Source organism: Rhinolophus sinicus, chromosome 13 (genome assembly GCF_057876585.1).
Source record: "Rhinolophus sinicus isolate RSI-liver-muscle chromosome 13, RSI-T2T, whole genome shotgun sequence".
In the NCBI taxonomy this organism is placed as follows: Eukaryota; Metazoa; Chordata; class Mammalia; order Chiroptera; family Rhinolophidae; genus Rhinolophus; species Rhinolophus sinicus.
This window is the reverse complement of record NC_142513.1, coordinates 59,659,775-59,675,312: the sequence shown is the minus strand read 5'-3', so window position 1 is coordinate 59,675,312 and position 15,538 is coordinate 59,659,775. Positions and strand designations below refer to the sequence as shown.

The window sequence follows — 15,538 nt, the reverse complement described above, 5'->3', positions numbered from 1 at the left end:
AAATGAGGGGCAGATGCTGATGGTGAAGGAAGTTTGAAATCTCTCCTCGTGGCTTCAGTTTTCTCAGTGAAGTAGGAAACAAGGTTGTCAGCGACAGTCGGGATAAGAGAAGGGATTGAATGGAAAGGAGAAAGTGTGAAATAGTCATCTAAGACAAGGGCCAGCAGACGTTTTAAATGGCCAGAGAGTAAATATTTTAAGCTTTTGGGCCTTCGAGTCGCCATCTCTGTCACAGCTACTACTCAAAGCTGCTATTTTAGCCCAAAAGCAGATATAATAAATGCATCAATTTTCCATGGCTGTGTTCTAGTAAAATTTGATTTACAGAAACGGCATACAGCTCATGGGCCAGAGTTTGATGACTGCTGTTGTGAGAGAACAGGGGAGTGCCAGAACAAGGGTGTATGATGATTACCCAGCAGCATTGAGGGTCCACTTGAGGTTTGTGGCCACGTATCGAGAGCACCAACCGTCAACATGGTTGTGTGTGATTGTCTAGCCGAGTGCAGCTACAGAGGTACAGGCATCAATGGTGGAGAACTGCACCGAGTCGAGTGTGTTCTGTCAGGCAGTGTGACGACGTGACCTACAGCCAAGGGAGCTGAAGGTCTGTGGAAAATAGTGTAATGATGACTGGCGATGGGATTCAAACTGAGGTAGGAGAACATCTGAGCATGAAGGTCAATGGCTAGGCAGTCCCCGTGGATTGATTGTTGAAGTCAGAATACTAGACGGTGTGAGTTGGGAAGGTAGGAGGTGGTGAGAGTGAAGGGTTGCCCTTACTAATTAGGCTAAAGTAGCAGGAGACCATGGAGTGAGAGGCTGATGTAGGTGGAGGACGGGACTGTTGGAGCAGAGATCGAGATGCCAAAGGCTAAGGTATGGGAGGGTCATCTCTGTACTAAGTCACCAAGAAATAAGCAGGAATGATGTTGGAGAGAGTGACAGGGTTCTCTTTGGTGATGATTCTAGATGGAGCCTCAGAATCACTACCAATTGTTCGTATAAGACAGGAAGCCTATTAGTCTTCGTTTAGGTTGGTGGAATGTGGCAGATGAACAAGGATTAGAAGATGGGGGAACTGCATATACAGAGGCACAAAAGCAAGAGGCAGCTTTCGAGAACAGCATGTGGTTAGTAGTGCTAGTTTAGAGAACTAGCATAGATTAAAACAGAGAAAGCCTATAGTAATGGGGGCTTTAGAAAGTAGGCAGAGTTTGGAGACACCTGAGGGGAATGAGAAAGCGAACTGACAGGAAATAATAAAAAGGATTGACTGTAGTACCAAAAACCCAAAAGAAATTAGAACTCAGAAATTTGCATGTTTTCATCCCAGAAGTCACCATCCAGTAAGTGAGAGAGCGCTGTTCTAGGAGTTATGAAGGTTTTGGTTTTTTTTAGAGTATTCTTACATGTAGAATACTATCAGATAATTGAAAGACAAGATGGATGTCTGTGAAATAGTACTAAAATAGTTATAGTGGAGTGCTAATTGTTCTAGACACAAAGTTAATATAAGAACTTAGAGAAAAATGAACATTTGAAACTTCCTTGGTTTTTGATCTGGAAATGGTTAATTATGACACCACTGTAGTTATAATAGTATTAAACCCTAGCAATCTAGGTATCATTATCTTTCATTATAACAGAGGTAATCTCTTTTTTTGTTCATAGGATTATAAGACACGAGATGTGACTGATGATGTGAAAAATATTGTAAGATTTGTTCAAGAACAAAGTTCATCACAAGGAACGAGAAATATGAAACATGCAGGTCCTTGTGGGAGATTTACTATGAATATGCTGGTTGACATTTTCTTGGGTAAGTCATCTGTTTTATTTGCATTACATCAGTTGAAATTGAACATCTAAAGAATTCATTACAAGTACATAGAAAAAAAAATCACTTGTCTATTTTCTTACAGAATTTAACGGTTTCAGAATAAAACCTTTCTGTGTAACAAAAAACTCAGTTTTTATGAATTATGTCAATTGTTTTTATAGAATTTATGTAAGTCCTTAAGATGAGTTCTCACATACAAAAAGAAAATAGTAAAGTATACAGTTCCATCTGAGTGAGTGGAGTATAACTTGCTTGGAGAATTACCCATTGACTGACTTTCAGTTCAAGATGGCAACCTGAGCGTAAGTATCTGTCTTCTTTTTTTGCTTGAGGCCCTGTTAAAATAATAGTAAGGAAATAAAATGAGGAATTAAATCCGTAATGGCGTAGAGAACTGGAGAGAGACCATCATCTGATTAGAGGTTTTAAAAATCTTTTAGGAAATGGATGGAAGCATGTTGAGAAATGGAATGCAAGGCAATAAACCGCAATGCACAATAAATATAGGAGAGTTACAGCAGACGAGGAACTATCGACCAGGAAGAGCAGTAGGCCTAGAGTTCCTAGCCGTGCAGGGAGTGGGAGTGAAAGCAGAGGAGCCAAAAGTAGGAGGGGGCAGTTAAAAGAGTCTGCCCACAAAAGAACTACATCGAGTACCACCAGCCTGGCATTGATTCTGGAACAAAAGTAAATAAACTGAGGACTAGAAAGGCAGTTTCTAGTGTGGGGGGGCTAGAGCCCAGAAGTGGCATTTCAGGGGCACCCACCACCTAAAGTCTGGTCCCAGCCACTTACTCCATAGCAAACCTGATACCTGGATATCCTCATTCGGGGGAGGAATTTGGAGGGAAGTAGACTTAGATATAAAATAAAGAAGGAAATCCACCTGAAAAGTTTAACCTGGTCCCTGAAGGTTATATATAAATGAACAATCAAGAGAAAGACCAAATGAGTAAAGTATCTGACCCTGGGGATAGAGATAACTAGAAAATCGGCCATAGCTTTGGGGGAGAAGGGAGAGGAAACGCCTAATTAGTATCTTTACAAAGCTTAAATAATAACAGAATGTTATGGAAAAGAAAAAAAGAATGAGAAATTACTATTAAATTTTTTAAATGACTGACAAAGTAATTTTAGTGGAAAGGCTGCAAGATAAAGTCTAGGAAATCTTCTAAGACTGGAGCAAAACATATATGGAAAATAGGAGAGATATAGAAGATCAAGTCTTAGATATAAAATCTGACAAATAAAATTTTTGAAATAGAAAATAGAAGGAATTATCAAACCAGTGATAAAAGAAAATTTCCGAGTGGAAGAGAAAAAAGCCTTCACATTAAAATGCCCACTGAATGCCCAATCAGATACTTTATAAGATCAGATTTAAGAATATCAAGAGTAAAGAGAGATTAGGGAAGGAAAACTTCCTCTATCCTTTTAGATTTAGTAGTTGAGGGCCTGCATATTAAACTGACAAAAGACAGATTTAATCACGTATATAAGGGTGTTCACAGAAAAATGTAACTCAAAGGGGCAGTTAGACTTTGGGGCTTATATACCATGTTAATAAAGGGAAAGGAGGGGTAAAAAGGACACTCACAGGAAGACAAATGATTTTTAAAAAGATAAATGGGCCCTAAGGAGAATAGATAGGCGGGAGATACGATAATCTTTGTGACAGTGTCTATTTAGGTGTGATGTGGAGACTTCTTATCTCCGATGAGAGAAGTCAGTCTTCCCTGGTTGCTCCCAGGGAGGGAATTTGTGACAGTTGAGTTCTTGTGAGGGTCTGTGCTTGCTGGAAGATAAGAGATTTCAGGAACTCAAATGCCTTCTGCTCACTAATTTTTATGTCACGGTGGCATATTCTGAACCCCTTCAGAGATAATCCTGAAAGCATTGGAAAGGATAAACAGAAACCAAAACCAAACTGTCATCAGATTAATATCAGCAACCCTGGAGACTAGGAGGCAAAGAAAGTGAGTGCACATCATATGATACGATACCATAAACACAGGAAGTGACAGATGGGCCCAGTGAGAAGAAGTCCCAGAAACACAGCTATGCAGCAGGTCCAGTAAGCAGTCTGTGCAGATTGTACCAGAACGTCAAGAAAAATGGGTCAGAAGCAATATAGAGAAAGAATTAGAAATTAAATTTTTTATTGATGGCAGTGAAAAACACAAATGTTACTTCTCAACAAAAAAGGAGAAAGGTGCTTAGAAACTCCCGGGGAAAGAGTATATAAAAGAGCTAAGGTCAAATGTAAAACAAAGGAAATTGTTACACACTTTTGAGTAACTGACAAAATCTACCAAAAAATAATCCATTTGTCTGGATGCAGTAAACATCCTCCTTAGGGTTATCCAAGATGACATTTCAAAGTGCGGAAGGAAACTTATTATAAACACTGTTGATTGAACGATAACAGAGTCAACATATCGACTAAAACATGGTTGGAGAACAAGGCAGGATGTAGGTATTAATCTTGATGATATAAAAATAAAAATTGAAACGTAAAAATAAAAGAAGGGAGTACGGCTTGGGGTGCTAATAACCTACATAGTGGGGAGGAATAGTGGTGAGAAGTTCTGTCTAAAGTTATAAAAATATTGACTTGATGAACCAGTATTATTATATAACTAGCAAAATTTGAGTCGGGATAAAGTGAAGACGGTGGTATAAGTGAGATAAAGCCTCGTCTTGCATAATGGGAGGGTCAGTAGATAAATGGCAGATGGTGACTGGCTAGTGGAATGATAGCAAGGGTTAGGGATCAGTGTGAAGCAACCACAAGAAATGAAAACAAAAGATGTTTAAAAAGTGATTGAAGGGAAGTGAAACTGGGGAGGGCAAGGTGGGGCAAGAATGTTGCTTTTAATTATAAACCCTTCTGTAGTAGATTTGTTTCCCATGTACATGTAGCACATTCATTAAATATATATAAAGCAATTAATAAGTTCATTTAAAAAAAAACAGTAATAGCCTAGATTGAAGTAGGTTTGCTCAGTTTCTCAGCTGTTTTTTGTAGATCTGCTCATTCCTCAGGATAAAAGCAGCGTTTAGTGCTGGTTTTCCCATTCTGGATTCTCACCTTCTCCAAGTTTGGACCTTTTTCAGGGGGTATAAAGGGTTGCAGATAAAATAATTTATTATAAGAGTGACACACAATTGCTCTACATTGTAATATATAAAAAACTGAAAAATACAAATAACTCCAGAAAAAAACTGCTAATATTTTAACGTGTTTGCTCACAATCCCATATTTATCATACTATGTGTGTAATTTATATCATTATTACCATATTGGTGAAATGTATGTAAGTCTTGCTTTAGGACCTATTTTTCTATTAAAAATAACGGTGTGTTAAATAGCCTTTTAAACACAGCTTCAACTACATCTCTGGTTGCACCTTTCATTTAAATTCTTAAAAAGATTTCTAAATCAAATATTTTTCTGACACATTCTTCAGTTTCTCACTAGCTCTTTTATGATTTTTAAGAAATTATTTATGTTTCATTCTTAGAAAGCTTTACAAAGTAACTGTTAATTCTGATTATAATCAGTGTCACAAGGCTTTCTAAGTAGATTGTTGTAATAAAACCATGGTTAAGAGGAAGACTTTAGTGATTACAGCAGCTGGATGTGAAGCCAAGAGGTTCAGCCCAGTGTGGTGCCCTCAGCCAGCGGGAAGAGGGGAAGTGTGCGCGGTCTGTGGGATGCCACGCTTTTGGTCTGACATTTGTAGAGGCTTCATTTGTGAGCGTGACAAAAAGTATGGACTTACATACTTTGACTGAGTAGTGATTTCAGTGTAGGACCAGAGATAGTATTTATAAAATTAACTGTCAAAAATTTTTTATAACTAGATCAATAATGCACCGTTACCCTAATGGGGCACAGTGGTACGAAGCTATTAAAGTTTACATAAACTCTTTCTTAGATTTCTTTGCTCTAATTTATAAGCTGTAAATGCAGCATTATAAATGATAAATGTTATTTTGCTGTTGTTTTTCATCTACACATGTTATAAAAAGATGGAGAAAACATACATACAACCACAGAAATTTCAGAGCTCTATTCAAATATTCTCATTTTATGGGAATGAGTGTTTTCCTGTGGAATCGGTTTTCTATTCCATTTATCCAGACCTGCCAATAAATGACATTTTCAGCCTCTTCTGTTAGAGGGTTATGATGTTACATTTACTAATCTAACTTCTTACATCTTCTCACCAGGGAGTAAGAGTGCAAAGATTCAGTCGGGGATATTTGGAAAGGGGTCTACGTACTCGCGACACAATGCCGAAAGACTTTTCAAAAAGCTGATACTTGACAAGATCTTGGATGAAGACTTATATATCAATGCCAACGACCAAGCAATTGCCTACGTGATGCCCGGACATGAAGCCCAATCTGTACTAAATGGGCGTTTGAAGGTATGGTATTTAAAGCATTGATTTCATTTTGTTGTTTCACAATGAGCGGACAGAAACATATTACTACAAATTAAACTGTCTTTTCCAAAGCTTATGGATAGTGAATTGATTTATATTGTCCTATATAAACATATTCTGTTCCTCTTGATTTGGAAAGAGATCTTAAAATTGAACCCAAATAATATAATACTTGTCTAAATGAATTTAATGGGTTATAATTTCACTAAATTGTCATACATTTAGTAAATAAACATTTGTCAAGAAGCTGTTCTGTGCTAGGCCCTGGAGATATAAGGATGAGGAATGCCCAGGCCCTGTTCCCAAGGGGCTTACTATCTACTTGGCGTAACAGAAATACCCTAAATACGTACATACATACAATTGAGCATTAAATAAAGCCTTTATTGGGATACAAGTGTGCATGTACCCACTCGTATGATCTCTCTCTCTCTCTCAAAGGTAGACTTTATGGAAACAGAAAATTCCAGCAGTAGGAAAAAACAAAAAGCCTTAGTGACAAAGGTATCTCAGAGAGAAGAGGTAGTTAAGAAATGTCTTGGAGAACTTACAGCAGTCTGCAAATCTCTGGGAAAAGTTTTTGGTGTCCATTACTTTAATATCTTTAACACGGCCACGCTCAAGAAGCTTGCAGGTAGGTGTGAGAGTCGTCTGTAGCATAAATTAATTATGTAGCATAAATTAATAGGCCAAAAGTTAATCTTGCTAAGGAACTTTTAAGGGCATAAACATCTCGGTCTTTTGTGTTATTTGTATTTAATCTCTAAATTGAAAGCGCAGAGAAAATTTAAACTTGTTCTTCAGATAAAATATAGTCTATCAGATATATACAGTACTTTGTTATTCAGACAGATTTTATACTTTTAATTTTATACTTTCCTCTGATGCTGGATGCTAGAAAATGGATAATTGCAATCTCTAACACCAGATGTTACCTAATGATGTTGTGTTTATTTTTTGCCACCTTTATGATGGTTAGCTGTGTTATGTATGAATGTCTGCAATGAGGAGCTAAGTTCCTTATGAGAAGAGATTGTCTTATGCTTCTTTGAATCTGGATCTAGCACCCTTCTAATGTCTTTAGTGAATAATACTTGCGGACCTGAGTTATTGCCATAGCTCCCGAGTTCTAATAGTAAGTTCCCTGGAAAATAGGCTGTCACATAGCTGACTGACCCGTGTGCATTACCTCCCCTGTTCTTCCTTCTTAATACTTCCCAATCATCGCCGTCTCTCTTTTCCATTCCCACTCTCACCACCATAGGTCATCACAGTACTTCATCAGTTCTAAGATGCCATCTGTTTTATGAACTATTAAGACAAAATTCTGCTGACTAAACTGTAACACAGTACTTTTATGGAAAGAATTGTTTTGAGTTTTTTATATAGATACATTTTTATCATATATAACTGCGCATACATGAGAAAACATAAAATCAAAATGAGTTGATTCAAATACTTGTAAAAATTCACATTCAAAGCCTGACTCTTCTGAATCATGTTTTGACTCAGTTGTCCATGTCTTTGTTTTGCCTCATATCACTGCGAATGTTAGTGATACAACCTTTTTAGTGAGTTCCACTATTTTCCTGGGTATTTTCTTCAAAACCTTTGTCACCCATCCTGACGTGATGGTGTTGTGTTCTTGACAATACGACCAAGTGTCAGTGGAAGGTTGCACACCTCAGTGACATGAATAAAACACTGCTTCATTCACTGCAGGGTTCTCCTGTTTTAGGCCATGTAAAGCCCTGGTCATCGCTTGTAAGAAACTATGGACTTGGGGTCATTTCCTCAAAAACAGATATTTATTAATGCTGAATTTATTCCCCGTTACCCTGTTTCTGAGATTGTGTGCGTTCACACTCACGTTTTTAATGCTAATCACAGTCTAGTCTTTCTATAGGCATTTCACGTGTCAGTTACACTCAACATGTGTGGAGCCAGCAGTGCAGTCCCGCTGCGGACGTGCTGACGGTGCTGATAGCTGTGACTAAGTCCACACACACACACACACACACACACACACACACAGGTGGCAGCCACCACAGTACAGTTGCCATTTGGCCATCGGCACTTGTAAGACGCATCCTGTCCTCAGGAAAGCCAAAGCGTGAAAAAGTGTGTCTCAGAATTGATGAAATAAAGTGTTTTGTTCCTAGGCTATTAGTATAGTTTCTTAACTGCTCGTAACTCCAGACATGAACACGACACACATTTTAACCTTTCAAAAACTCTGCTATAACTCTAATAGCACTCTAGATAAAGTACAAATTCTATCAAGGACCTGCCTTTCTACTAGCCTTTCCCACTGTATCTTCCACTAACCCCATCCATAAACCCTCTAGTCTGTCGCCCAGGTCTGTTCCTTCTCCTCTAAACATAGAAATGATGGGAAAATCACAGATTTGAAATCCAGCCTTTGCTCAAGTCAAATACGTAGGAATTATGACTTCCTCACCCCCCATATCAGTGCACCATTGACTCCTGCGTCCCCAGCCCCTGAAACATCCGAATTCATCTTCTCCGTCTCCACGGCTACGTCTAATTCACTGCACCCCCTCACTTGCTCCTCCATGGCTCCCGCCGGGCCCCGAGTTTCTACTCTTTCCCTTACAGTCCATTTTCCATGCAGCAGCCAGAGTGACCTTTAAAATGACAGTCTTGTCCAGCTATGAGACTGATGTGCCATCTGTGTGCAGAGGACTCAGCGGCTTACTTTTAAAGTCAGAATACCCGCTTCCCCCCACACGCAGAAAGACTGGCAGAAGGATGGGTGTGGGTTCAGAGAGTATAAGAATTCCGTTACGGCCTTTTTGCGTAGGCTATACACGTGTGGAGTGCAGGGGAGAAGTCAGAGTTGCAAGTAGGAATGTGGGTGTTCTCCGCAAACAGTCTTTGTTGTGAGAACAGAGCAGCGGCTGGTTCAACTCTGAGGCACAGTGCGTAGGTCCCCCTCCAGATTCCCCCATGTCCTTTGCTCTGCCCTGACTTTACACCCCTTTGCTGCTGGAATTGGATGATGGCTCCTGCCCTATGGGCCTGTCTGCTTTAGAAAATTGGCCCGTGTTCTCAGTACTCTGCAGTAGTTGGCACTTAACAAACATGCTGAATGGGTGAATGAGGATGAATTCAGTGGGTTTTCTACGGGTGGTAATTTAAATTCCTAATTTTATGTCCATGCACAGAGTCTTTATCTTCTGATCCTGAGGTTTTGCTTCAAATTGATGGTGTTACTGAAGACAAACTGGAAAAATACGGCGCAGAAGTGATTCCAATATTACAGAAATACTCGGAGTGGACGTTGCCAGGTTCAGTATATAGTCAAATCTGTGTTTTCTCATCGCCTGTTTTGATATTAAGCGATGCCTCTCACTGGACTGGAAAATTCTGTGGTTATTGAATTGTGTCATGCTCCCTCCACTTTGTCACAGTGACGCTCAGGTGCTAGGGCTGCCCCCAGTGCTGTGCCAGGCACCTCATAGAGGACACTGGTGCTGAGGCCCCGGGGGTGCCACCTACTTAACCTCAGAGCCCAGGAGCTGCTGGCTCTGTGAAGGCAAACGCCTGAGGCATCCGGAGCGCTGGGTGCAGGTCAGGTCTGCCGCCATCGCGCCCTGTGGTCCCTGGCAGGCCGCAAAGGACCTCTGTGTGCTTCAGTTTCCTTATCTGAGGAGGGAATATGTTATCTGACAGGCATGTCTAAAGATAAAATTTCAGAGTGGCGTGTAGGTATTTTGGAAAAATGAACATGGACTTGGAATGCTAGATAACCTTACTATTAGTAGCAACTGAAAGAATCTGCCCGAGCGAGTGCATCATTAGCAGAAGCTCCCAGAGGTTACGTTAGGCCTGTCACGAAGCCCCTCCAATCACGAACCTCCTCGCTGAGCGATAGAAAGCACTGGCTGAGGGAAAATCAAGAAAGATCTTCTGGAGACTTCTGTTCTCTCGAGCAGAAGTCTCCTGGCCTCTGGCATACTGCCTGCTTGAGTAAGACAACGGACAGGCCTCGTGCGGTGTGCTTCCTGTTTCTGTAAAGGACCACAGTCGAGGTTCCTTCTCAAGGCTAATGGAGATAGTAAGCAGGCTGAGAAATGACTGGGCATGTGTTTCCAGGTCTATCTGTTCATAATTAGTTTTCTATCCGTTCACAAAATGCTGAAAAGTAGGATTTTCATAAATTCCTCTGTATAGTCGTTATTCCATTGAAGGCCTTGCTTTGACTGCACCGACAGTCTCTTGGTAGGAACATCGTGTTTGTTTAGTGTAGTGACTTGTTTGGAAGGGATTTTCGCACGTAAGACAGGGCTGTTCCATAGAAACAGCCGGTGTGGTACTGATCGCCGCCACTGCTGAGAGACAGGCACTGTGCCAAGAGTTTTCCCTATTTTGTACCACTCCATTCTCACAGCACCCATTTCACAGATGGAAATGGGTGAGGCCTTTTCATGTCCCCAAAGTCACACAAGCTGGGATGGCAGCGCTCTTTGCCCCAGCTGCAGTGCTTCCCCGTGTGAACCAGTGTTGGTGGGTCAGGGCCTTTTGTGCCCTCGTACAGGCAGCAGGGTAGCCTGAGGGTGAACCAGACCCGTCAGGAGAATCCTTCCTTCAGAAAGTGGAGCTGGACCACTGCTGACCTGTAGGGAGCTTTCACGTGCTTTGAGTGCCTTGGGGTGCCCATGCCTATGGAAATTACCATCTGAGCAGATGCGTGCTTCGTACAGACCCATTTCCCACACAGTATGTGAAATGTTCACAACTACTGTGCAAAGAGGTCTTTGAAGAGTAAAATATGGTCTGGAATTTTTTGATACTCATTCACTAAGTAACTTGTTCAAAGGTGAGGTACAGAGCATAGTTTGTTATGTTTCTCTGATATTAGGTTATGTTTTCAGCATGTTGAAAATGATAAAATTGTCTTTTATATAGCATGTTATATTTTTCAAAGAGCTTAATGGGATTAACTGCTGGCCGGTGATACACAACAGAGTATGAGCCAAAACTGAGGTTTCTAGTGAAGTTAGAGTATCACAGATTTTTTAATGAATTCTGATCCACTTTCTTTAAAAAATAAATTGCCACTGAACATGTTGGGGCCTTGTGAAATGACCAAAGGAATGTTTAGTTCTTGAGGAGTTGTCGAATCCATGCGGCAAGAAGATACCAGGCCAGCAGGTGGGTAGCTGAACTGCGCCTGTGTGGTGTGTCTCCGTGTAGACTAGCGACACCGAGACCAGCGGGATCACTGGTGAATGTCTGCATTATCCTTTTGTAGCCGAGGACAGCTCCCCACAGCTGAGCCCGTCCAGCAGCAGAGGCGCTGGGAGAAGTGGCCCTGAGGAGTTCGAGGAGGAAACACCCGTAGTTTCTAACTACTTTGCAAATAAAACCAAAAATGAAAGAAAGAGGAAAAGGATGCCAGGCCCCCAAAGGTCTAAAAGAAGAAAAACTGGTTTCGGTGATTTCAAGACAAAAGCGTAAGTTCTGCAACCGGTTCTGCATTATAGGGTCTAAGGGAGAAAAGTACAGAAGTACAACGGCTCTGGTTTGCTTTGACGCATTTATTAAAATAATTGCCTCTGCAATTAATGGGGTGATGATTAAGTTTTGATCCAAAACAAAAACATTTGTTCAGATTTTTAAAATATCGACTCCTAAGTTAGTTATCACTAAAGTTTTCTAGTTTGCAAAAACTTCTCCAATTGTGAGCTTAACTTAGAAAAAAATTTTTTTTGATAATTGCTCTTCTTAAGAGACTTTTCCACCTGAAATACTGTAAATCATATACTAACTGAATAAACAAAGGGGTTTGTTTCCTCCCTTTTATGACTCTGTCAGTACTTGCTGCACTGCTTTTATTGCCGCAGAACCTGTGTGCCTCACCTGGAGGCCTTGCACACTCCCTGCCTTTCATTAATACCTGGGAGAGCCAACCTCCCATCCTTTGCAAGGTAGCAGAGAAGAGGTCATAACAGGAAACCCAAAAGGTCAGTCAAGCCAGGCCTCTAGGGGCTGCGTGAATGGCTTCCATCTTTCTTTTCCCATATGTGCCTGGCCCTGGGCTGGCACGCGTCTGCTGTGGGGTGCTGTCTGCACACCACAGGGAAACAAAGATAGCATTGTCAGGTCCTGGGTGGTGATCTAGGCAGCGTTCGTGTTTCTTCCTAATTGCACTGTTTCTGGCAGGCCCTTTTTTTCTGTCTTCTGCAAGGACATCCTCTGTCCTCGCCTTGTAGGTCAGGTCTGGCAGGATCGTGACCGTCCCATCAGTCTGGAGAATGCGGCATAGTATCACCGAAATGCTTACAGAAAAAGGGAAACAAGTCCTCAGTAAACTTCTTCAAGCTGTTGTTTTTCTTTCGCAGTTTTTCTACCTCTTTTCCTTCTGGTGAATAAAAAGCAAAACTTGAGGGAGGGAAGAGAAGCAAAGGCACATGTTACCGAATTGTCATTTTCTTCTTAAGTCCGTAAACAAACATCTTGTAAGTGCTAATCCTTCTGCCAGGGTACAGAAATTAAAGGCATTAGTAAATGTTAGTTCAATTTTGTGGTTTTCAATGCGCAAGTGACCAGCAGATGTTCTTCAGTGGGGACATGTTATTTTCTTCATTTATTCCTCCATTTCAGGAAATACTCACTTCCTCAGGAGCCCACACAGCGTAGGAGCCCTTAAAAGGCGTCTGGTCAGGCCCCCTGGGGTTTATGATGAGAAGCTGAGGCCCGGCCTGGGCAAGGTTTGTGCGGGGCCGTCCCCAGCCTGGTCTCAATTTCACAGGTAGGGCTGGACACTGCCTGGCCCGTGCCTGCTCAGAGCACTTCCATTTGTGCCCATTGTCCATGGAGATCCCTTAAAAACAATGATAATCTTCTCGTTTTTACTTGTTAGAACAAAACAAAAACCATATTTCAGTGTTCGTTGCCATTGGCTCCCTTACACAGTTTCACAACTTTTGCTTATAAGAGTGAGGCACTTTGCCCTGTGGCCTGGAACCTGATCTAATGAGAAGTAGGAACACTCACACTTGTCCGAAAGCCAGTCCCATTTTGATGTTTTTAATTAGCCTTTGTGTTTACGATTGGCTTCTCTAATCCCTGCTGACTAAAACCAGTCAGTTTTATAACTTTATTTTACCCGTATAACAGCTTTTTTGTATCCATGCTTCACTCTCCTCCTTTCCACTGAGCCACTCTGATAGTTTCCCCCAGTTTCCACTCTGCTCACCTGGGGGAGAGTCTCTGCCCAGTGACAGAATACACGTGGCTCTTTGCCAGGGACCTGACTCTCCACCCTACCCTCAGCGCTTCACCTCCTGAATAACACACAATGAGCCAGTTGTGTTCAGGGCGCTCTAAGTGGGAATAAAATGGATGGCAGGATGAGATGGAGGCAGTTTCTTTCTGTAAATCAACATAAAAGCAGGTTTTTGCTCGGGGCTTAATTTCTCATTAGGAAATCAGCATAGGGAAATCCAGGGCTGCTTCTCTGCTGGGTGAGCAGATCTTTGCCAGTTCTGAGGAAAATTGCCCTGGAGCAAGCGCTTACCAATGTTGAAAAACCACTCTTCACCTCGCCCCGCCAGATCGTCCTCACCACAGGCTGGTGGACCCCCAATTCAGAGATGGGAGGCCACTTGCCTGATTCAGTCTTGTTACAAAGCAGCAGGAAATACTTATGTAGGAAAAAGCTTCTGTAGAGAGTTCTGCCTGCTGTTATCCTTGTAAGACATGCTGGCCCTGTGGGTTTTTTTGTTTTTGTTTTTGTTTTTTTTTACATTTTATTTTGGGGGGAGAAAAAATACAGCTTTATCTTCAAGTCAATGAGGGACGTGAGGTGCTGGAAGGACTGTGTAATAGGCTCCTTCTTCCCTGGTTTTAAAGTCACTAAGTGGGTGGTGCGAGCACACAGATCTGGGAGTGGAAGCAAGCCAGTGAGGTGCTGGCGACGTGGCCGTGACAGAGGGACAGCTGTGCCAGACCTGCCACTCGCCGGCCTCCCCAGGGCACCACATCTGCCGCCTTGTTGTGGCTGGGCTGGCAGGAAGAGGCGGGGCTCTGCTCCGCCCGTCCACTTGCCTGGCTGCCTTTCTCTGGACTGCAGCACAGTGATGCCAGCGTGTCTGTTGTCCGGGCATTTGGGGCCTTACCCAAGGTACTCGCTTTCTTTCCTTGGTCAGATTAGATCTGGGAATGTGGAGCTGGGCTGTTACCTGGATAATCGGCTGTGAAAAACAAGACTGGGGAGGAGGCACATGGGGTGTGGTCTCAAGTCACAGAATCAGAAAACTGTCCTTGCCATTCTAGGCAGACAGATTTACCTGAAGGGTGGCAGTCCTTTACTCCTTGTGTAAACGAAACTGGCCTGACCCCCAGGGGTGTTCATAGGCAGAAAATGAATAGAGACTCGTAAGACCAAGGAAAATCATGGGATATACAGCTCCATCAGGTTAAGAGAAGACTGTCCACTTTGGGTTTTATTTAACACTTCATTTTTCTTTGTCACATTTTAGGAGGTCCACTGCATGCAGAAAGATATCTCCTAAAACTAAGTCCTCTGGCGTGTTTGGACTGAGTTCAACTGTGCATGGTTCTCGGGCAGCATCAGGAGGCAGTGGAAAACTGGGGATCATGGCCCCACCAAAGCCTGTAAATAGACCCTTCCTCAAGCCGTCGTATGCATTCTCATAACAACCACATCTCAGTGTACAGCGATCTTACTTCTCAGGCGGCATCTGACCATCTGTGACCATAAAGCTGTTAGCTTCATTATACCATTTGTAATTTTTACCCGTGTCTATTAATATTTAAATAAATGCTTGGGGTGACAGTTCTTATTTTTAAAATAAACGTTTTCTTTTGAATAAGCATGATTTGCTGCCTCTGCAAGCCTGTGGCTGTTGTTTCTGAGGCTGAAGCAGCAGCTGAATCATCTCAGTGAGAGAAATTCTCAGCACGGCATGAAACACAGAAGCTAAAGCAAAAGACACGCATGGGACTGTAAAAAAGACACTCATTGTGAAACTGTAAAACTTTCTGTAGAAGACAAAGAAAATTAGAAGAAAAACGAACAACAGAGAAAATAGGGAAAATACATGACAAAGGATTAATATTTGTAATACACAAAGTACCTATAAATCATTAAGGAACAAAGACAGCCCAGTAGAAAAAAGGATGTGAATAGGCTCTTCTCAGAAGAAGAAATAAAAATGGCCCACAAACATGTGGAAAGTGCTCAATCTCC

At 41.8% G+C, this 15,538-nt stretch overlaps 1 protein-coding gene across 2 annotated transcripts in view; it reads left to right on the top strand.

Moving 5' to 3' along the window:
* The window catches only part of BLM (BLM RecQ like helicase), a 60,506-nt gene extending 45,379 nt beyond the window's left edge, over window positions 1-15,127 (top strand). For both annotated transcript variants that reach the window (XM_019716110.2, XM_074318132.1), the window contains 6 exons: window positions 1,675-1,822; window positions 6,080-6,279; window positions 6,739-6,931; window positions 9,486-9,608; window positions 11,576-11,777; window positions 14,808-15,127. In XM_019716110.2, the coding sequence (XP_019571669.2) occupies window positions 1,675-1,822; window positions 6,080-6,279; window positions 6,739-6,931; window positions 9,486-9,608; window positions 11,576-11,777; window positions 14,808-14,985 (1,044 nt within the window). In that variant the 3' untranslated portion in view covers window positions 14,986-15,127. The remainder of the gene's footprint in view (window positions 1-1,674; window positions 1,823-6,079; window positions 6,280-6,738; window positions 6,932-9,485; window positions 9,609-11,575; window positions 11,778-14,807) is intronic.
* The last annotated feature ends 411 nt before the right edge of the window (window positions 15,128-15,538 follow it).